The 22,683-nt window shown below is 39.7% G+C and overlaps 1 protein-coding gene across 7 annotated transcripts in view; it reads right to left on the bottom strand.

Moving 5' to 3' along the window:
• The window catches only part of CCDC148 (coiled-coil domain containing 148), a 308,291-nt gene that overhangs the window by 55,392 nt on the left and 230,216 nt on the right, over positions 1–22,683 (bottom strand). For all 7 annotated transcript variants that reach the window (XM_058441815.1, XM_058441814.1, XM_058441820.1 and 4 more), the window contains one exon: positions 2,484–2,602. In XM_058441815.1, coding sequence (XP_058297798.1) covers positions 2,484–2,602 — 119 coding nt within the window. The remainder of the gene's footprint in view (positions 1–2,483; positions 2,603–22,683) is intronic.

The following is a 22,683-nucleotide window of genomic DNA, read 5'->3' as shown; positions in this document are numbered from 1 at the left end:
AAATATCCGATATTTTAAAGGCCTTTTTCACTGATTTTCCATTGGCAAACAAGCATTGGACTAATAATTATCTGAATCTTCAGCATTTGAACATAAGAGTTGAACAAACGGATCATAGGCCCTTAATAGTTCATCAACTCTGTCCTCAGAAGTTATCCAGTTCAATTTTACAGAAGACAAAACAGAGCCTGTGGAGGTGAAATGACAGACTTTCCCAAGGTGATACAATTCAAAGAGTCAAGACTAAAACCTTGGTCTCCTGGCTCCTAGTCTTTAGTACTCTTTTTAGTATCTTATAATGCGCTTTTTTTTTCTGTTATGTAATGCAGATTAATCTGATTTTCCTTGTCTTCTTTTTCAACTGAAGCTCTGAATCAGCTAATCTTGATAATTATTGGGACAGGAAGCAAAAGACTGAAATGACTCTGTAATCAAAGAAGCTCCCTGACTATGAGGGGTAATTTTAGTGGAAGCCTGTCTCCTAATGCTGGAACTACGTATCTGTTCTGTTTTCCCCATTCCTTTTAATTTCTGTGGCTCTCTTTTGTTTTGCTAGGATAGCTTTAGACTGATCAACCTGCCGTTGCCTTGCCCTTTCGTATTTAGCTGTTTGGGAATTCTTATCCTCCTCCTTGTTTCTGACCCATGGCCTGTATCCACTTAGATCTTGGTTTGTGTTGGTTAATCTGGGTTCTCATTGGTGGCTTCACCTTCTAACCACGAGCCCTGGCTTTGCTATATTCTCAGTTCTCTCAGTAACAGATTATACTAAACTCTAAAATCCTGAGCTACCTGGGAAATAATGTGCATTTCGTCCAGAAAATCCTTAGGAATGCTTAGCATCTATTTGAAACTCCAGATTCAATCTACAACTTCAGTGATTAGAGTTTGAGATAACAGTCACATGGGTCACAAAGTAAGCTTCCTAGATACAAGTGAACCTCATTGTATCAAATGGTTATGTCTTCCAAAGTTATATGTAAGTCTGAGGGGCAATTTTCAAAATAGGCTTTATTTATTATAGCGATTTTAGGTTCAGAGTGAAATTAAGCAGAAAGTATAGAGTTCCAGGAAATTTTTTTACAGTGACTAACTTAGGTAAATGTATCAGGGAAACTCACTATTTAAAGGAAATTTACTGTGATTTAGGTTATGAAATGAGAGCTCTCTCTTCTTTATCTTTTGTGAAAATCACTAAGGAGCTAGCCAAATTAGATAACTATGCCAGTTATAATGTAATGTCTCACAGCTCTAAGTCCACCTTTCATTGTCTGCTCTCTGAAAATAGAGGTGGACCCTCTATCTATCCCTACAACTGGCAAAATATTAAGCAGTCTCAGAAAAGGCTGCTTGAAGGACACTGCAGAGGAAGAGGATTTCCTTCCTGGTTTGTGTGTTTGTGCCTTCTTGTTCCTACTGTACAGCTGCCAGCAGCACATGTAGGGGCACAAGTGTTGCTGTGTCCATGGAGATCCAATGGCACACCCATGGTCAGTCCCACCAAATTTCAAAGGTACTTCCATGGTCAGATTTCCATTGAGCCTTGCAAGCATCTTAGTAATTGGCTTCCAGCTTTGGCCTGCCTGCACACAAGTTGGGTGTTCCCTGTTTGCCTAGTGACTATTGAACTAGCTCTGTCTTGACCCACCCAAGAACTTCTCCACCATTCAGAGGGTCATAACCATAGCTTCTACAGTAAGGTGTGAATCCCAACCATGGAGACGGCTCCTCAGTTCCAAATGTGTTTCTTCCAAGGGAACCCTCCTTCAGCCCTAGGGTATTCTTTAGCATGCTATTTAGCTCTTTATATAGAAAGGATTCCCTGTTAGAGTTTATCATTTTTTCTATTAAACTTTCCCTGTTCAAATTACTATATGTTTTTTGTCTCCTAATTGACCCTAACTGATAGAGCAACTTTGGAAAAAATAACTTAAATCTCTTATTGTACTCGTGTAAAAGGAGGAGACTAGTCTACTTGATCTCAAATGTCCTTTCCAGACCTAAAATTACAAATTTCTAGGAAATTCCAGATTTTTTTCATGTATTGGGCATGCCCTAAGTATGTTATAATAAACACCACACAGCACTGTATAATTGTGTACTGTCTTCCCCAGCCTCCGTCACAGTAAATGGGTCTTCCTTCTTTTTTGAATAATGGTTTCCTCCTTCTGGGTCAAGAGATAGTTACAGCAGCAGCCAGTATCATTTTATGCACACAGTGGGTAATCAAATACTATCAAATCCTCTGTGAGGGTTTTAACTAGGAAGCTATCTAAGGAACAAAATGAAAATCCAGAGGTACATGTATGAATATGAGAATTTAAAAAGCATTATAGATATCATTATATTCATTTGTGAATATAAATATTGAAAGGATACATTAAGTATAGAAAAATGCTCCCTCTGATATTATTTATTCTAACACATTACAAAAGACTCCATTCACCACCTCCATTACCACAAAATTTTAAATTTTCTTTTACCTTTCTCTATCTTTTAGTGACTGTTCAGCCATTAATTTCTTCAGTTCTTCCAGACGCTGAAGATCTCTCATTTCCATTTCTTGCCACTTCTGTTTTTTCTTAGCCCAGTATTTTTTAATCTATTGTATAAATGTTACATAAAATTTAAATTAACAACAGATATGTAAAAATGAGGGGAAAAGCCATAACCATATCCATTGGTTCATATTACAAAATTGAATTTAAAGGGCACTTCATCTTTTTTGTTTCATAGATATGCTTATAACACACTGGCAACAGAAAAATAAATTAAAACATGAAGGTAGATGCCCTGAGAAACTGCAAGGTTTAACAGTTTCTGCAATGAATGGAAATATAACTTGTGCTGAGACCTAAGGTTTTAATCTATGGCTAAAATAATCAACTTTCCAGAGAACCACAATAAAAGTATGTTATTGTCTCTAAAGTATGTGATCTACCTGTTACTCAAGAATATTTTTATCTTCTTATGGTAATGCAGTCTTTAACAAATATAGCATTAAAACTATTTTTATTTTAAAAGCATTAGTTTATTTATGCTAATGGACAGCAGGATGTTGAAAGCTTTATGCTTCTGGGGAAGTGGCAGGAGATAGGTGGGAGGAAGGAGGAAAAGAGCAAATTAGGAGGGTTGTGGTATATAGTAGTTCTGACTTATGTGGTAAAATAAAGGTCAAGCTTATCAAGTGCAAAAAGGTGAAAGCAGTGTTATTAGTAGGCCTGTTTTACTTGCCTTTTCTGGAAATCGAAGCAAAATGAGAAAACCAGAGGTACGTATGAGCTATTTTCAGGGAGCTGAAACCCTTATTCAGGATTTCTCAATGTGATAGGACAATGAATGTTTATTTGACAGAGGCCCATTCCACCACTCTGGCCTGCCATGTTGTGCCTGAGTCAAGAGACTGGCTCTTGCAGGTGAGTACCTCAGTGGTAAATAGTGAGTGACTGGCAGCAGGGGGTCTGTTGTAGAGGCTGGGCTAGCCCTACCCCCCAGGTGGCATTTCCTCTTCTGAGACAGAGGTGAATAGGAAAATCTAAGTGGTTTCCTGACTTGCCCTAGCAACATGGTCTCTGATTTCTGGGAGAATCAAAAGAAGCATCCCAAGCACCATCGCCACAGATATAGCAACTCTGCAGCTACAATAGCAACAACTGTTCAGTGTTTAATGAATAACTAAATAAGCCCAATGTGCAGTGATATCCACTCCAGAGATGACAGAGCTCTGGATTTAGAGAGAAAGAGATAAAGCTAGAAAGGCAGCAGCACCCAACATGGAGCATGAGAGAGAGGGTGGGTGCAGGAGAGAGAGGAAACATTGATTGACAAGGAGTGTTCTAGAGTCCTAACTGATAAATGCCAGGGAATTCTATTAATGACAGATACAGAAACATTAGCAATGACTATGTCATCTCCATCTGGGAATTATAAACAATCTTTATTCTTTTCTGTATTACCTTATTTTTGCAATGAAACATATTTCTTTTATAATCAGAAAAAAATTAAGCTACTTCAAAACAAATTTTTTTAAAAGAACAGATATGGAATCAAAGAGCATTTTTCTCTGGGTTAAAGCAGACTGATAATATTTCCTTACTCCCAGCACTGGCCTTGGAGAAAGTCAGTGGCTCTTTTGCAGACAATTCCTTGACCACAAGCAGAGCAACTCCAGGTTGCTGGCATCCTCAGATTTCGGACACCGCTTGATCACTTGATACACTGTCCTGTGCAGGCCCCAGACGTATGTCATACCTGGAGCTTTTTGCAATCTCAAGACCAATTATTTCCATCTTTGACTCTGAAGGTACCAACCTTCAGGCATTGCTATAGTATAAGTGTGCTCTCTCCCTCTCTTTCTCTTTCTCTCTCTCTCTCTCTCTATCTATCTAATCCTTTTCAGTGCTTTCTACTGAGCCCTCTGGAACCCCTGTGTCACCATATGTAAAACTCCCTACATCTTCAACCTTCAGAAAACTATTTCCTTGTTTTCACTGAAATTCTTCTGAGTGAAGGATACTCATATTCTGATACCCCATGTGCCATTTGGCTGGGGAATAGCTTGGGTATTTTCCTCATTGTTAACTGCCTGTTTCAGGTCATTATGATATGCACAATTCTTTCTCCCTTTGATGTTAACACTACATGGATATATCACCCTCTACCTGTTGTTATCATTGGCATGTGTAAATTTCCAAGTCACTCCCAAATTCTCATCAAGAATTCAGATACTTGGACTGGAGCCAAGATGGCCAAATAGGAATAGCTCCAGTCTACAGCTCCCAGCATGAGCGATGCAGAAGATGGGTGATTTCTGCATTTCCAACTGAGGTACCAGGTTCATCTCACTGGGGAGTGTTGGAAAGTGGGTGCAGGATAGTGGGTGCAGCGCACCAAGCATTAACCAAAGCAGGGCGAGGCATTGCCTCACTAAGGAAGTGCAAGGGGTCATGGAATTCCCTTTCCTAGTCAAAGAAAGGGGTGACAGACGGCACCTGGAAAATCAGGTCACTCCCACCGTAATACTGTGCTTTTCCAACAGTCTTAGCAAATGGCACACGAGGACATTATACCCTGTGCCTGACTCGGAGGGTTGTATGCCCACAGAGCCTTGCTCACTGCTACCACAGCAGTCTGAGATCAAACTGCAAGGTGGCTGCAAGGCTGGGGGAGGGGTGCCCACCATTGCCCAGGCTCGAGTAGGTAAACAAAGCTGCTGGGAAGCTTGAACTGGGTGGAGCCCACCACAGCTCAAGGAGGCTTGCCTGCCTCTGTAGACTCCACCTCTACGGGCAGGGCATTGCCAAACAAAAGGCAGCAGAATCCTCTGCAGACTTAAATGTCCCTGTCTGACAGCTTTGAAGAGAATAGTGGTTATCCCAGCATGCAGCTGGAGATCTGAGAACGGACAGACTGCCTCCTCAAGTGGGTCCCTGACCCCCAAGTGGCCTAACTGGGAGGCACCCCCCAGTAGGGGCAGACTGACACCTCACACGGCTGGGTACTCCTCTGAGACAAAACTTCCAGAGGAACGATCAGGCAGCAACACTTGCTGTTCACCAATATCCACTGTTCTGCACCCTCTGCTGCTGATACCCAGGCAAACAGCATCTGGAGTGGACCTCCAGCAAGCTCCAACACACCTGCAGCTAAGGGTCCTGACTGTTAGAAGAAAACTAACAAACAGAAAAGACATCCACACCAAAACCCCATTTGTATGTCACCATCATCAAAGACCAAAGGTAGATAAAATGACAAAGATGGGGAAAAAACAGAGCAGAAAAACTGGAAACTCAAAAAATCAGAGTGCCTCTCCTCCTCCAAAGGAATGCAGCTCCTCACCAGCAATGGAACAAAACTGGATGGAGAATGACTTTGACGAGTTAAGAGAGGAAGGCTTCAGACGATCAAACTACTCCGAGCTAAAGGAGGAAGTTTGAACCCATGGCAAAGAAGTTAAAAATCTGGAAAAAAAATTAGACGAATGGCTAACTAGAATAACCAATGCAGAGAAGTTCTTAAAGGACCTGATGGAGCTGAAAACCAAGGCACGAGAACTATGTGATGAATGCACAAGCCTCAGTAGCCGATTCAATCAACTGCAAGAACGGGTATCAGTGATGGAAGATCAAATGAATGAAATGAAGCAAGAAGAGAAGTTTAGAGAAAAAAGAATAAAAAATGAACAAAGCCTCCAAGAAATATGGGACTATGTGAAAAGACCAAATCTACATCTGATTGGTGTACCTGAAAGTCACGGGGAGAATGGAACCAAGTTGGAAAACACTCTGCAGGATATTATCCAGGAGACCTTCCCGAATCTAGCAAGGCAGGCCAACATTCAAATTCAGGAAATACAGAGAATGCCACAAAGATACTCCTCGAGAAGAGCAACTCCAAGACACATAATTGTCAGATTCACCAAAGTTGAAATGAAGGAAAAAATGTTAAGAGCAGCCAGAGAGAAAGGTCAGGTTACCCACAAAGGGAAGCCCATCAGACTAACAGCTGATCTCTCAGCAGAAACTCTACAAGCCAGAAGAGAGTGGGGGCCAATATTCAACATTCTTAAAGAAAAGAATTTTCAACCCAGAATTTCATATCCAGCCAAACTAATCTTCATAAGTGAAGGAGAAATAAACTACTTTACAGACAAGCAAATGCTGAGAGATTTTGTCACCACCAGGCCTGCCCTAAAAGAGCTCCTGAAGGAAGCACTAAACATGGAAAGGAACAACCGGTACCAGCCACTGCAAAAACATGCCAAATTGTAAAGACCATAGAGGCTAGGAAGAAACTGCATCAACTAATGAGCAAAATAACCAGATAACATCATAATGACAGGATCAAATTCACACATAACAATATTAACGTTAAATGTAAATGGGCTAAATGCTCCAATTAAAAGACACAGACTGGCAAATTGGATAAAGAGTCAAGACCCATCAGTGTGCTGTATTCAGGAAACCCATCTCATGTGCAGAGACACATAGGCACAAAATAAAGGGATGGAGGAAGATCTACCAAGCAAATGGAAAAAAAGGCAGGTGTTGCAATCCTAGTCTCTGATAAAACAGACTTTAAACCAACAAAGATCAAAAGAGACAAAGAAGGCCATTACATAATGGTAAAGGGATCAATTCAACAAGAAGAGCTAACTGTACTAAATATATATGCACCCAATACAGGAGCACTCAGATTCATAAAGCAAGTCCTTAGAGACCTACAAAGAGACTTAGACTCCCACACAATAATAATGGGAGACTTTAACACCCCATTGTCAACATTAGACAGATCAATGAGACAGAAAATTAAAAAGAATATCCAGGAATTGAACTCAGCTCTGCACCAAGCAGACCTAATAGACATCTACAGAACTCTCCACCCCAAATCAACAGAATATACATTCTTTTCAGCACCACACCACACCTATTCCAAAATTGGCCACATAATTAGAAGTAAAGCACTCCTCAGCAAATGTAAAAGAACAGAAATTATAACAAACTGTCTCTCAGACCACAGTGCAATCAAACTAGAAATCAGGATTAAGAAATTCACTCAAAACCGCTCAACTACATGGAAACTGAACAATCTGTTCCTGAATGACTACTGGGTACATAATGAAATGAAGGCAGACATAAAGATGTTCTTTGAAACCAATGAGAACAAAGACACAAAAACCAGAATCTCTGGGACACATTCAAAACAGTGTGTAGAGGGAAATTTATAGCACTAAATGCCCACAAGAGAAAGCAGGAAAGATCTAAAATTGACACCCTAACATCACAATTAAAAGAACTAGAGAAGCAACAGAAAACACATTGAAAAGCTAGCAGAAGGCAAGAAATAACTAAGATCGGAGCAGAATTGAAGGAAATAGAGACACAAAAAACCCTTCAAAAAATCAATGAATCTAGGAGCTGGTTTTTTGAAAAGATCAACAAAATTGATAGACCACTAGCAAGACTAATAAAGAAGAAAAGAGAGAAGAATCAAATAGATGCAATAAAAAATGAAAAAGGGGATATCACCACCGATCCCACAGAAATACACACTACCATCAGAGAATACAATAAACACCTCTACGCAAATAAACTAGAAAATCTAGAAGAAATGGATAAATTCCTCAACACATACACCCTCCCAAGACTAAACCAGGAGGAAGTTGAATCTCTGAATAGACCAATAACAGGCTCTGAAATTGAGGCAATAATTAATAGCTTACCAACCAAAAAAAGTCCAGGACCAGATGGATTCACAGCCAAATTCTACCAGAGGTACAAGGAGGAGCTGGTACCATTCCTTCTGAAACTATTCCAATCAATAGAAAAAGAGGGAATCCTCCCTAACTCATTTATGAGTCCAGCATCATCCTGATACCAAAGCCTGGCAGAGACACAACAAAAAAGGGAGTTTTAGATCAATATCCCTGATGAACATCGATGCAAAAATACTCAATAAAATACTGGCAAACCGAATCCAGCAGCATGTAAAAAAGCTTATCCACCATGATCAAGTGGGCTTCATCCCTGGGATGCAAGGCTGGTTCAATATACACAAATCATTCAACATAATTGAGCAAATAAACAGAACCAAAGACAAAAACCACATGATTATCTCAATAGACGCAGAAAAGGCCTTTGACAAAATTCAACAACACTTCATGCTAAAAACTCTCAATAAATTAGGTATTGATGGGACGTATCTCAAAATAATAAGAGCTATCTAAGAAAAACCCACAGCCAATATCATACTGAATGGGCAAAAACTGGAAGCATTCCCTTTGAAAACTGGCACAAGACAGGGATGCCCTCTCTCACAACTCCTATTCAACGTAGTGTTGGAAGTTCTGGCCAGGGCAATCAGGCAGGAGAAGGAAATAAAGGGTATTCAATTAGGAAAAGAGGAAGTCAAATTGTCCCTGTTTGCAGATGACATGATTGTATATCTAGAAAACCCCATTGTCTCAGCCCCAAATCTCCTTAAGCTCATAGGCAACTTCAGCAAAGTCTCAGGATACAAAATCAGTGTGCAAAAATCACAAGCATTCCTAAACACCAATAACAGACAAACAGAGAGCCAAATCATGAGTGAACTCTCATTCACAATTGCTTCAAAGAGAATAAAATACCTAGGAATCCAACTTACAAGGGACATGAAGGACCTCTTCAAGGAGAACTACAAACCACTGCTCAATGAAATAAAAGAGGATACAAACAAATGAAAGAACATTCCATGCTCATGGGTAGGAAGAATCAATATCGTGAAAATGGCCATACTGCCCAAGGTAATTTATAGATTCAATGCCATCCCCATCAAGCTACCAATGACTTTCTTCACAGAATTGGAAAAAACTACTTTGAAGTTCATACGGAACCAAAAAAGAGCCTGCATTGCCAAGTCAATCCTAAGCCAAAAGAGCAAAGCTAGAGGCATCACGCTACCTGAGGACTTCAAACTATACTACAAGGCTACAGTAACCAAAACAGCATGGTACTGGTACCAAAACAGAGATATAGACCAATGGAACAGAACAAGAGCCCTCAGAAATAATTCCACATATCTACAACTATCTGATCTTTGACAAACCTGACAAAAACAAGCAATGGGGAAGGATTCCCTATTTAATAAATGGTGCTGGGAAAACTGGCTAGCTATAGGTAGAAAGCTGAAACTGGATCCCTTCCTTACACCTTATACAAAAATTAATTCAAGATGGATTAAAGACTTAAATATTATACCTAAAACCATAAAAACCTGAGAAGAAAACCTAGGCAATACCATTCAGGACATAGGCATGGGCAAGGACTTCATGTCTAAAACACCAAAAGTAATGGCAACAAAAGCCAAAATTGACAAATGGGATCAAATTAAACTAAAGAGCTTTTGCACAGCAAAAGAAACTACCATCAGAGCAAACAGGCAACCTAAGAATGTGAGAAAAGTTTTGCAACCTACTCATCTCACAAAGGGCTAATATCCAGAATCTACAATGAACTCAAACAAATTTACAAGAAAAAAACAAACAACCCCATCAAAAACTGGGCAAAGGATATGAACAGACACTTCTCAAAAGAAGATATTTATGCAGCCAAAAGACCCATGAAAAAAATGCTCATCATCGCTGGCCATCAGAGAAATGCAAATTAAAACCACAATGGGATACCATCTCACACCAGTTAGAATGGTGATCATTAAAAAGTCAGGAAACAACAGGTGCTGGAGAGGATGTGGAGAAATAGGAACACTTTTACACTGTTGGTGGGACTGTAAACTAGTTCAACCATTGTGGAAGTCAGTGTGGTGATTCCTCAGGGATCTAGAACTAGAAATACCATTTGACCCAGCCATCCTATTACTGGGTATATACCCAAAGGATTATAAATCATGCTGCTGTAAAGACACATGCACACGTATGTTTACTGCGGCACTATTCACAATAGCAAGGACTTGGAACCAACCCAAATGTTCAACAACGATAGACTGGATTAAGAAAATGTGGCACATATACACCATGGAATACTATGCATCCATAAAAAAAGGATGAGTTCATGTCCTTTGTAGGGACATGGATGAAGCTGGAAACCATCATTCTCAGCAAACTATTGCAAGGACAGGAAACCAAACACCGCAGGTAGTCACTCATAGGTGGGAATTGAACAATGAGAACAGATGGACACAGAAAGGGGAACATCACACACCAGGGCCTGTTGTGGGGTGGGGAGAGGTGGGAGAGATAGCATTTGGAGATATACCTAATGTTAAATGATGAGTTAATGGGTGCAGCACACCAACATGGCACATGTATACATATGTAACTAACCTGCATGTTGTACACATGTACCCTAAAACTTAAAGTATAATAATAAAATAAAAGAAAAAAAGTATTCAGATACCTTAGTCACAGCCTTCTCAAATACAGGCAAATTCAGCCTGTCTGAATGCCCTTCCAACCTTGCTAATCAACTTCAGCTTCTGTCTGAATGCCCTTCCAACCTGTTATTCTCATAATTCTATGACTTCCTCCATTCTACGGAACTTCCTCTTCCTCCAGAATTCTATTATCATTGAAAACAGTTCCAACTGGGAAATCTTGAATTAGCAATAGACTCTGCGACCAGAACCTACCCTCCCCACTTCCCATCATCCTCTGGGCTCCAGTTATTATAATGCTATTTCCCTAGTTCAGCTCTCATCACAAGGCTTTGCTAATTAATATACTTTTCTTATGTCCCACTAGGCTGTAAGAATTGTGATATATTCAGCTAAAGTGTCTAAAACATAGCATGTACTTAATAACGATTTGATTGATGACATAATTGTAGGAACTAGTACTAAATTTATGGTTTCAATTGAATCTTCAATGACGATAAGCATTCCATTTATGAATTCCTGGACAATGCCTCTCAATTTCTCATAGTGATATTCTAAAACCTGTTCACTATGTTCAGCTCCATACCTGCTGCTGTTTCCTCACTTTCATCAGAGCAAATAGAAGCACTGCAAGATATCTTTCTTAATGTTCAGCCCATCAGAAGAAGAGGTATTTTTCCTTCTGTTCAAGGCTAATGCCTCACCTGGGCTGCAGATCCCGTTCCCAGTTCCACCTTCTTCATAGCCTCCCTCCTCATCTGTCCCCTCCTCTCCCCTGTACCTTTAGCTTCTTGCTCTTTGCTGCTTCCTTCTCACATGGAATTAAACATAATTTTATCCCATTACAATAATTTAGAAATTCTTTAGAACCCCAAGATTGTAGCATCATACCTTTCATTGTTCCTCTTTGGCCAGGCATCTTAGCAACTCACTTTTTCCCATGTGCACATCTTCTATTTCACTCCTCACCCATGGTATTCCTACTTCTATACTCCACTCCAAAGTCACTGCTCTCACTAGTGAGTTCCAAAGGATCAGATCAAATATCCTTTTCAATCATGATTTTACTTGATGTCTCTGTGTATTTGATTGTATTAACCCTTACCTGTAGTATTAAACCATTACTGACTTTGGGACTTTGATATTCATTTGTTCAACAAGTATTTATTGAGCACATGATAACTGGTACTTAAAAAGAAATAAAGCCTCTGTCTTGTGGAACTGGGACTTTCTAGAAAGGGAGACAGATAGTAAATGAATGAATGAATGGAATATCACATGCTGTATTAACCTCTAAGAAGGGGATAAGTAGAGTGATGGTTTAGAAAAATTTGAGCAGAATTAGTAGAAGGTATCTTTTAAATGTCTTAAATAGGACATCTGAATGACATGACATTTGTTTGAAAACCTGGTAGATGAGAGTGAAACACCCATGGGAAGAGATGGAGGGGAGTACATTGGGAAGAGGGTGCAACAGCAGTGGATGTGGAAGACCTCGCATATGTTGAGAGCTGGGAAGAGGCCAGGGAGCTGGAGCAGGTGGCATAGGTTAAGACTAGAAGTGAGATTGGAGAGCTGCATGGAGGTTAGATGATTTGGCCAGGATTTAGTTCTAGAATCAAGGAAAAGCCATTGAAGAGACTAAAGCAAATAGTAGCATGATCTGATTTACATTTTAAAAAGAGAGCTCTGGATATGAAGTGGGGCATGGGTAGTAGAGAAGCTAAGGAAAAACAGGGAGACCAGATAGAAGAAAAAGGCAACACCCATCCATGGACTCAGGAGATGGATTCAAATGTTCAGATCTGAGATGTGCTTTTGAGTAGAATCAGAGGGCTCATTGAAAGATTCCAAGAGGGCTCAATGAGAGATTCCATGTGAAGATTGGAGGAAAGACTAATCAAGGACAATTCCTAGGTTTTTGCTTGAACAGCTGGTTGAAAGGTGATACTAGTAACTGAGATAGAAGATTGGGAGAATAACGAGCTTCGAAAAGGAAGAAAATTGGGAGCTCAGTTTTGAACATATAACACTTGACAAGCCCATAAGACCTCTAAGTTGGAGGGGCCAGACGAATATCTGAAGGCACAGATGGGTGGCTTAGGGGAGAACTCAGTGCTGGAGACCTAAATTAAGGAGATAGCCACATAAACAGTATTTGACACCAGAGGACTGGATGTGGTCTCCAGGATGAGGATGTAAACGGGAAAGAGAATGTGGTTATGCACTCTCGTGCTTATTTGCTTTTCTGCACAGCTTTCTCTACGAGAATGACTTTATTTCCCTCTTCCACCTGTCAAACTTACTCTGTCTTTAAGATGAGAACAAATGCCACCTCCTCCTTGAATCTTCTCCTGAGCCCTCTAGAAAAACAGTAGCTCCATCCATGGCACACCAATAGCTTATAGTTTATGACCCTCCTTTCTTTGACTGCCTGCATTCCTGGACTTTTTTCATGAGGTTCTGCCCCTGGATCTTTACCAATGTATTTGGGCATTTACTACATGCCTGAAAAGTTCTGCCCTGCCTTATTGCTTGGTAAATCCTTCCTATCCATCCTTTAAGGACTGTTTTAGCATTGCCTTCTCAGCCTTTCTCCCTCTCCCTCTCCTCCAGATACAGCTAGGTGTACCTTCTAAGGCATTGTTTGTGTATTCTTAGCACAGCATTTCCCATATTAATCTGCATTATTTATCTTTGTATCCTTAGTACATTGTGTCATGTCTAACACATAAGAGGGTATAATTGATCACTCTTAGGTGACTGGAAGTTTCTTCTGGTCTCTGGTCCAAGAATAACAAAGTTGTACATGGGAACTGGGCCAGCAGTTTTCTTTTCAGGATGGTAAAGGCCAAACTAAGTACCTCCCTAAGGACAGTTCCATTCACTTTTCATCAATTAATTCATCCTACAATTTATGTATCAAGAATTATTAGCTTTGCAAGCCTCAAACTGAAGTCAAGACTAAGGGTATTTAACTAGTCCTTTGGGACATTTGTTGAGACAGAGATTTTAAATGCACTGATTGTTAGACTTTTTGAAGGATTCTCATAATGTTCCAATGACAGAAGAATAAGAAGGTCATGAGTTGAGTTTATAGCTTGTCTCTTTACTTCCACATGAGGTTTACAGAAAAACAAAATAAGTACTCATTATCCCCTATCTCCTCTTATTATTATACTTCTGATTTGTATTGAATGCAAGAGGTTTATTTTCACAATCCCACATTTTGTTCATTTTAATAAAGTTAAGCCAGTAAAAGTGTAATAAATACGTAGAAATAAAAACTGTAGAAACTATTCACCATATAGATTTTGGAGCCAAAATAACGTCATGCTACTTTTCAGTCTAAGATCATTTTTATATCCTACCTTACTTTTGTAATCTTTCAGATTTGTTTCCTATTAAAAGCTACACTTGTAAACAGAACATTTATAATATTAGAGTATCTCAAAGTTTAACTTAAAAAAAACTTGGACAAATATTATACAACCATTAAATTTAACATGAAATAAGAATTTCTTATTTACACATAGGAAGCAGAAAGTTAGGACAAAAGGATTAGAGTAGCAAACAGTTGGTCTCTTATGTCACGCTTGTGTGATGTTGAATCTTTGAACAAATAGACTTCTGTACGTTGTTGTCAGGTCATTATCTCTGACCTGCGACTCAGTCAGAAGGAAGTCACAACACTTAACCAGACTCATAAAAGATATGAAGTTCAAAGCATCCAGTTCCAGTCCCTATAAGCCATTAAGATAAAGCACATTTTTATTCCATTTTCTAGATTCTAATTAGATAGTTCCTTGCATCTTATTTTTAAGGTAGAGAGTAGAATGGTGGTTATTAGAGGCTGGGAAGGGTAAGGGGCAGGGGATGAAGAGAAGTTGTTTCATGCATATAAAACTACAGTTAAGTAGAAGTAATGAATTCTAGTGTTCAATAGCACTGGTAGGATGACTACAGTTAATCACAATTCACTGTATATTTCAAAATAGCTGGAAGAGAATATGTGGAATGTTTCCAACACAAAGAAATGATACATGTTTGAGGTAATGGATATCCCAGTTACCCTGACTTGATTATTACATGTTTTACGCATGTATCAAATATCCGAGGTACCCCAGAAATTTGTACAATCACTATGTATCAATTATTTAAAAAGATCCCCTTTCTACTTTTGGCCTGGAATATGCAACTCCACACAAAAAGTATGTTTTACATATAACATAGCATCGTTACATGTAAAAACATAACAGGATGTCTTAATAGAAAAATATTCTTTTTTTACTATAATTTTTTTCCCATGTGCTTCATTTAGATCAATGATGGTCCCTGTACCCTCTAAAATCACCACCAATTGAAGTATGACTCCTCTTTCTATACGATCAATTTTACAATTATCTGTATTTTGCCACATAAGTTTTTACAACTTTGTGTGAACTTCTGAATGGTAAGGAGCATGCCTTATACTATCATATTTATTTGTATCTAGTATTACACCTTTCAGATGAGAGATACAAGGTATACATTTGCTAAACTGATCCAATGAAAAAGAATATAGAAAGATAGCATTGCCCAAAATACTTTTCTTATATCAGCTCATATGAATCCAAAAACACCTGGACAGGCAACTTTTCAAACAGTGAGCCAGTTCATTTAGCCAGTTCATGCAGGGGTTTGGAGGTGCATTTAATCCCAACAGAGAATGGGGACCTGGTACATCTCTAGGCCAAATTGCTCATGGAAGCCAGATTAAAGGTATTCTATACTTAGTGATTCCTACTCTCAAAACCTTTCAGCCAACATTATGTCTTCTGTAGTTTGATGGTATAGAGATCTCTGTGTGCTTCAACTAGGACTGGCTTAAGTTTCTGAATAAAAACTTGACTTCAGGTTGGGTGCAGTGGCTCACGCCTGTAATCTCAGCACTTTGGGAGGCCAAGGTGGGTGGAGCATGAGATCAGGAGACAGAGACCAGCCTGGCCAACATGGTGAAACCCCGTCTCTACTAAAAATACAAAAATTAGCTGGGCATGGTGGTGCGTGCCTAATATCCCGGCTACTCGGGAGGCTGAGGCAGGAGAATCACTTGGACCTGGGAGACAGAGGTTGTAGTGGGCCGAGATTACGCCATTGCACTACAGCCTGGGCAACAGAGTGAGACTCCATCTCAAAAAAAAAAAAAATTGGCTTCAAAAAAATTACCTTCCAGGGCATTTATTATGCAAAGATGGAAAAACTCTCTACATGAGTAAGAAACCAGAGTTAATCTTTCGTTTTCAAAATAGAAAGTCAATTTGGCAACCATCCTGCCTGGTTATTTGAACTTAATGGATCTCCTTTCAGTCTGCAATTAAAACTGTTTGCATTTCAGCTACTTATCAGTGCCCTAAACTTGAACATTTTCGCAACCAATCTCCAAGGTGATAAACAGCTCATTTACCTCTGGTAGGAGGGTAAATTGTCATACTTTTTCTGAAGAATAAATTTTAAAAAATAAAAATAAGAAAACAACTAGCAAAAATCTTAAGAATTAAGAAATAAACTTTTAAGAATTAACAGGCAGGAATCTATGCAAAGATTTATATGCAGGTATGTTCATCACAACCTTAAAAGGGTGAAAAATTGGAAACAATATAACGATCCCAAGTTGCAAGATTTGCAAAATGCACTATTCTGATGCAACACTATGCAACCACTAAAAATTACGCGGCAGGAGAAAAAGGGGAAAATATGCAAAATGTTGATCAATCAGAAAAAAATCTGGTTAAATATAACATATATAGTGTGATTCTGGTTAAGTTAAAGTTCTTGGATATATAGAAAAAAGAGTGTAAAGACATTGTTAATTTTCTTTTGGCAGTGGTTTAGGATTTTGGGTGATTTTTATTGTATTTTGTATGCTCGCTTGCATTTTCCAAATTATCTACAATGGACATAAAATACTTTATAATTACACAATGGGGCCTTCCAGAGGGTGGAGGGTGGGAGAAGAGAAAGGATGAGGAAAATAACTAATGGGTGCTAGGCTTAATACCTGGGTGATGTAATAATCTGTACAACAAACCCCCATGACACAAGTTTACCTATGTAACAAACCTGCACATGTGCCCCTAAACTTTAAATAAAAGTTAAAAATAATAGTAATAACTACAAAAGTATATTGTTTATATTATGTGTAAGTATATTACGGCCAGTTTTTATAAAGTCTGGCCAAGGAAATTAATATTTGAGAGGAGCATGTAAGGGGCATAACTATTATTCATTCCTGAAGTTTCCAAATTCTATTCCTGTATCAGGTCAAATGACAAGAATCCTATATATATTTCTATATAACATTTTTATTTTTTTATCACCTTGCATGTGGCAGCAGTTTCATTTTCTGTAGAAAAGTTTCAAAGAATCATGATTTAATTTTATGCCACAGGTCTTATAAAGGCTGGTACAATCTCATAAGAGGATTGACTTAGGCTCTTGTAAAATTTCTACTGAAAATGCTATCCATTGAGTGGGTTGTACTCCTCCTCCCAATACATGCTGCCAGCTCCTGATCTGCTGGTATGTTCTCTATTATTAGCAAATAAGAGCTATATGTTTCCCTTTAACTTTAACCATGTTCAATTACAATACCCTTCTTTAGTCTTGTTTGCTGACATAATGATATTCCTATTCCCTTAATTTCTCATCTTTTGTTCTTTTACTATTTTAATGATTCCTAATAGGAAACAGATGGCACACTGAAAATTAGGATAAGTTAAGAAGAATGTAATAAGCGGACAACTGACGAAGGAGGGTGGGAATGCAGGGCAACCACAAGGGCTCATACAGTGCTGGGTAAGGAGGACTCCTGATGGGAGCTGAGATCTTTGGTGAAGGACACAACTGGTCAGCACAACCCTGCAGGGCAAGGAGCTGGAGAAACAACTATCCAAACCCCACACCTCTCCCTCACCTTGATCTCCCATGTTCCGCTTTGGCTGAACCAAACCAAAAGCCAGGGGGCAAGGAAGCCATGTGTGAAAACTGTGCTACAGAGCAGAATGGAGAGTGATATGACTCAGGGAGAAGATATCCAGCACAAAAGTATTAATGCCTTTTATTATAAATTGTTTGGAAGTAGATGATGTCTAGATGCATAAATAAATAACATTAATCTCTTTTAGGTGATGTTCACTTTGGTCACTTATGTGAGCATTTTCCCATAGCAAAGCTTCCCACTCAAATTGGCAGTAAGCTATTTTCTGCTGTGATGCAGTCCCATGTCCTTATAACATGATGAGCCAAGAAAGTATTCTTGGGTAAACACATTAGTTATCTCCCCCTTAATTGAAATGCCAGGTGGATTAAAAAATAACTGTCATGTCTTTAGGAGGAAGGTCTATTTTCAGTATGGGCATTGAAATATTGCATAATGATCATGTCATATGTTGATATAGCTGAAATGAATTTGTCTGTAATCCTGTTTAATTTCTCTCTTTTCACTATTCATTAAGAAGGGAGTATATAGACTAAGGATGTTGTATTTCAAAACCTGAAATGTCAGAGAGAGTGAAAAGTGAAAAGTAATCAAACCTGAGTCATTCAATCATGACTTAGAACCAAGGTGATTTTTGCAATCATTTAATTCAAACACCTCATTTTACAACTAAGGAGGAAAAACACACAGAGCCTACATAACTTGCCAAGGTCACCGCTCTTGTTAAGACCTCTCAGCTTGGCATGCTTTCCTCTACACCATAACATCAAAGGAGAGTGGTATACTTTTCATTCATTGAATTCATTTATTCAACCACTATTTTTGAGTGCCCTGTGCCAGCACTGGGGCTAAAGCAATAAAGAAACTAGACAAATTATCTTTTCTCATGGGGCTTACATTCTAGAAGTGGAAGTGAAGATAGTCCATAAATAGATGTCGGGGAGTGACAAGTGCTAAGGAAAAAATGAAGCAGGATAAATAGATAGTGACAGAGAAAGAGGATGCCATTTTTGTTGGTCCATCAAGGACTTTCTTTCTAAGATGACATTTGTGCAGGACCCTGAATGCTGTGCAGGAGTGAGTCATGCAGACATCTGGGAGAGCACTGTTCCAAAACTGAGCAAAAGGCTGAGAGGACATATGCTCCAATGTTCGTGGAGTAGGAAGTAGGTTGCTTGGGCTGGAGCTCAACGATGGGAAGAGGAGTAGGATATGAGATTTAAGGGGTATCGGAGCAGAGCAGAGACGTAGATCACACCTGCAGAGAGGTAGGGCCCTGTATGTCCCTCCTAGACTTCTAGATTCTATTCTGAGTAGAATGGGAAGTCATTGACGTGTTTTCTGCAGAGCAGTGACATGATCTAAAGTGAGTTTTAGAATGATCGGTCTGCCTACTGTGTGGGAAACTGATTGAAGAGGCAGAGTGGAAACGGAAAGGGAGGGGGCAGATAAATTAATTAGGAGATTTGGAAGCTATTATAATAGTCCTAATTATATTTTAAAGGTAGAGCCTTCTATCCATGCCAACAGGTAAGGGTATAAGGGAGGAAACAGAAGTCAAAGAGGATACCAAGGCTTTCAGCCTGAGTACTAGCAGACTAGATTTCCATTTACTGAAAAAAGAAAAACTAGGAAAAGAGTATTTTGGAGAGAAAAGCAAGAATATAGTTTGGGAATATTAGATTTGAGGAGTTACATGTATGAGTTTGAGTTCAAAAGAAAAGTCCAGGCCAAAGGTATGAATTGGTATTAGGAAATAAATGGTATATGAAGTCATATGGATTGGCTGAGATCATTAGAGAGTACACATACTGAGAGGACTGACCCCTACCCCCAGGAGACTCCAAAGCTTAGAAGATGGAATGGTGAGGAGTTTACTGAGAGGAAGATACCAGTAAGATAGAGGAACAAAGACAGAATGGCTTCCTAGAGGCCAAGGGAATCAAGTTTTCCAAGGAGGTGGCAGTGATCAATTCCATCATAATAATTCAAGTAAGGTGAAGACAAAGAATTGATCACTGAAATACAGACGTAAGCAATGACGTTGGCAAGTGCCACATTGCTGGAGCAGAGGGACAAAATGGTTCAAGAGGGAATGGGAGGAGAGACGCTGGAGACACTGTGTATAGGCCAGGGAATGATGAGATTTTCTGAAGGGGGGATGCGGGATCAAGGGAGGGTAGTTTATATATGAAGGTCATAATGGTGTATTTTTAGGGTACCTGGAAAGAGCTAGAAAAAGGGGGATGGTGGTGGGAGAGAAATTGGGATAAACTTGAGCAGGAGAAAGGGGACAGGATTCCACGCACAAATGGAGGGACTAGCCTTAGACAGGAGCACGACATGTCATGCACTGTAAAAAGAAGTAAGGGGAGGTAAGGGGTACAGATTCTGAGAGGTGGGCAGATGTCATATTGGAAACTTGTGGAAATTCTCTTCTTGTGAAATATGATGTCAGTAGGAAAAGAAATCACACCAAAATCATTACATTTTCTTCAGTCTGCTTAAAAAAAGAATGGCACCGAGGAGGCAAAGAAGGTATTTTTTATCTGTTCCATAACACATCTTGATACTTCAACTATGATCAAATTATAATGGTCTGGTTTCCTGTAAGTGTTTAGACATCATAATTCATTATCTCAGAGAGAAGAATCTTGAAAGAATTTTAAGAAGAGTAGGGAGACAGACATAGTAAGCAGTGTGGACTTTTAGAACACAAAAGAAATTCTACTAGAAAGCAGGCAGGTACTAATAGAGTTTTAAGATTATCAATTACCTATCCATTGAACAGTTCTGAGTAAACCAGGACAGGACCAAAGCCATTAAAGTGACCCGAAAGTAAATAGTTTGAAACTGAGATTTCTCAAAATTAATTAATCACAAAATTAACAGTGCATAGCAATCATGATGATAGGGAGCATAGCACAGTGTCTAAAATCAGACCGGTCAGACCACTCAGGTTCAAATCCTTACTGCACACTTAATGTTCACGTGACTTCCGGGAAATTACATAACCCCTATGTGCCTCAGTTTCTTCATTTATGAAGTGAGGATCATATAAGTATCTACCCCTTGGGGCTGTTAAGAAGATTAAATGAACATGGAATAATGCCTTGCACATAGCAAGTACTGTTTAGGTATCTGTTAATTAAGTCAAATCCCTATGAATAATCAAGACGTAGCCAGAAAGTATAGTCAAAAATTTATACCTGGAGTTAAATTCAAGATTCTTTCTCTAAAACTGTCTAATAGGAAATCTTTTCCAGAAAAACAAATATATCTGGCTCCTGATTATCCAGGCTTTCTCTCTCTCTCTCTCTCTCCCCCGATCCCTGGCTTTTTCTTAAAACTATGTCCTGACAGAGGGTAGAAAGATTCCATCAGCTTTTCTACCCTTTAAAAAGATGCTCTAGTGGAAGTTTTTATTTTTACAAGACAGCTGAAACCAGAAAAGTGAGCTTCCTGGACTACCATTCTACCATCTGTGGGTTACCACCACAACTTTTCTGTTACCTATTGACTCATATGCTGTACCAAGTGTTGACCGTATGCTCAGTCTCATGTTAGAAGGTTAATTTAAGTTAATTTAAAGTTAATTTAAATTAATAAGGTTGATTTAAATTAATAAGTTAATTTAATAAAATAATGTTTATTTCTAAATTTTAGTAACAAAACAAGGAACATTATGAACATTTAAAAATTAGATAATCCCTAGTTTATTTCTTCTGCATAATTAAACCTCCTATTCTACTTAATTTATTTACACATACAATAATACTAAAAGAACCAATATTGAGGTGGGTGGATCAACTGAGGTCAGAAGTTCGAGACCAGAGGGTGGAGCCAAGATGGCCGAATAGGAACAGCTCCGGTCTCCAGCTCCCAGCCCCAGCGACACAGAAGACGGATGATTTCTGCATTTCTGCTTGAGGTACCGGTTTCATCTCACTAGGGAGTGCCTAACAGTGGGTGCAGGACAGTTGGTGAAGTGCACTGTGCGCGAGCCGAAGCAGGGCGAGGCATTACCTCACTCGGGAAGCGCAAGGGGTCAGGGAGTTCCCTTTCCTAGTCAAAGAAAGGGGAAACAGACGGCACCTGGAATATCGGGTCAGTCCCACCCCAATACTGCGCTTTTCCAACGGGCCTGGAAAACGGCACACTAGGAGATTGTGTCCCGCACCTGGCTCGGAGGGTCCTGTGCCCACGGAGTCTTGCTGATTGCTAGCACAGCAGTCTGAGATCAAGCTGCAAGGCAGCAGCGAGGCTGGGGGAGGGGCGCCCGCCATTGCCCAGGCTTGCTTAGGTAAACAAAGCAGCCAGGAAGCTCGAACTGGGTGGAGCCCACCACAGCTCAAGGAGGCCTGCCTGCCTCTATAGGCTCCACCTCTGGGGGCAGGGCACAGACAAACAAAAACTCAGCAAGAACCTCCACAGACTTAAAGGTCCCTGTCTGACTGACAGCTTTGAAGAGAGTAGTGGTTCTCCCAGCACGCAGCTGGAGATCTGAGAACGGACAGACTGCCTCCTAAAGTGGGTCCCTCACCCCTGAGCAGCCTAACTGGGAGGCACCCCCCCAGTAGGGACAGACTGACACCTCATTCAACCGGGTACTCCTTTGAGACAAAACTTTCAGACGAACTATCAGACAGCTGAATTTGTGGTCTCACGAAAATCCGCTGTTCTGCAGCCACTGCTGCTGATACCCAGCCAAACAGGGTCTGGAGTGGACCTCTAGTAAACTCCAACAGACCTGCAGCTGAGGGTCCTGTCTGGTAGAAGGAAAACTAACAAACAGAAAGGACATCCACACCAAAAACCCATCTGTACATCACCAT

This window comes from Hylobates moloch, unplaced genomic scaffold (genome assembly GCF_009828535.3).
Source record: "Hylobates moloch isolate HMO894 unplaced genomic scaffold, HMol_V3 SCAFFOLD_1, whole genome shotgun sequence".
NCBI lineage: Eukaryota > Metazoa > Chordata > Mammalia > Primates > Hylobatidae > Hylobates > Hylobates moloch.
This window is presented reverse-complemented; position numbering and strand designations above follow the sequence as displayed.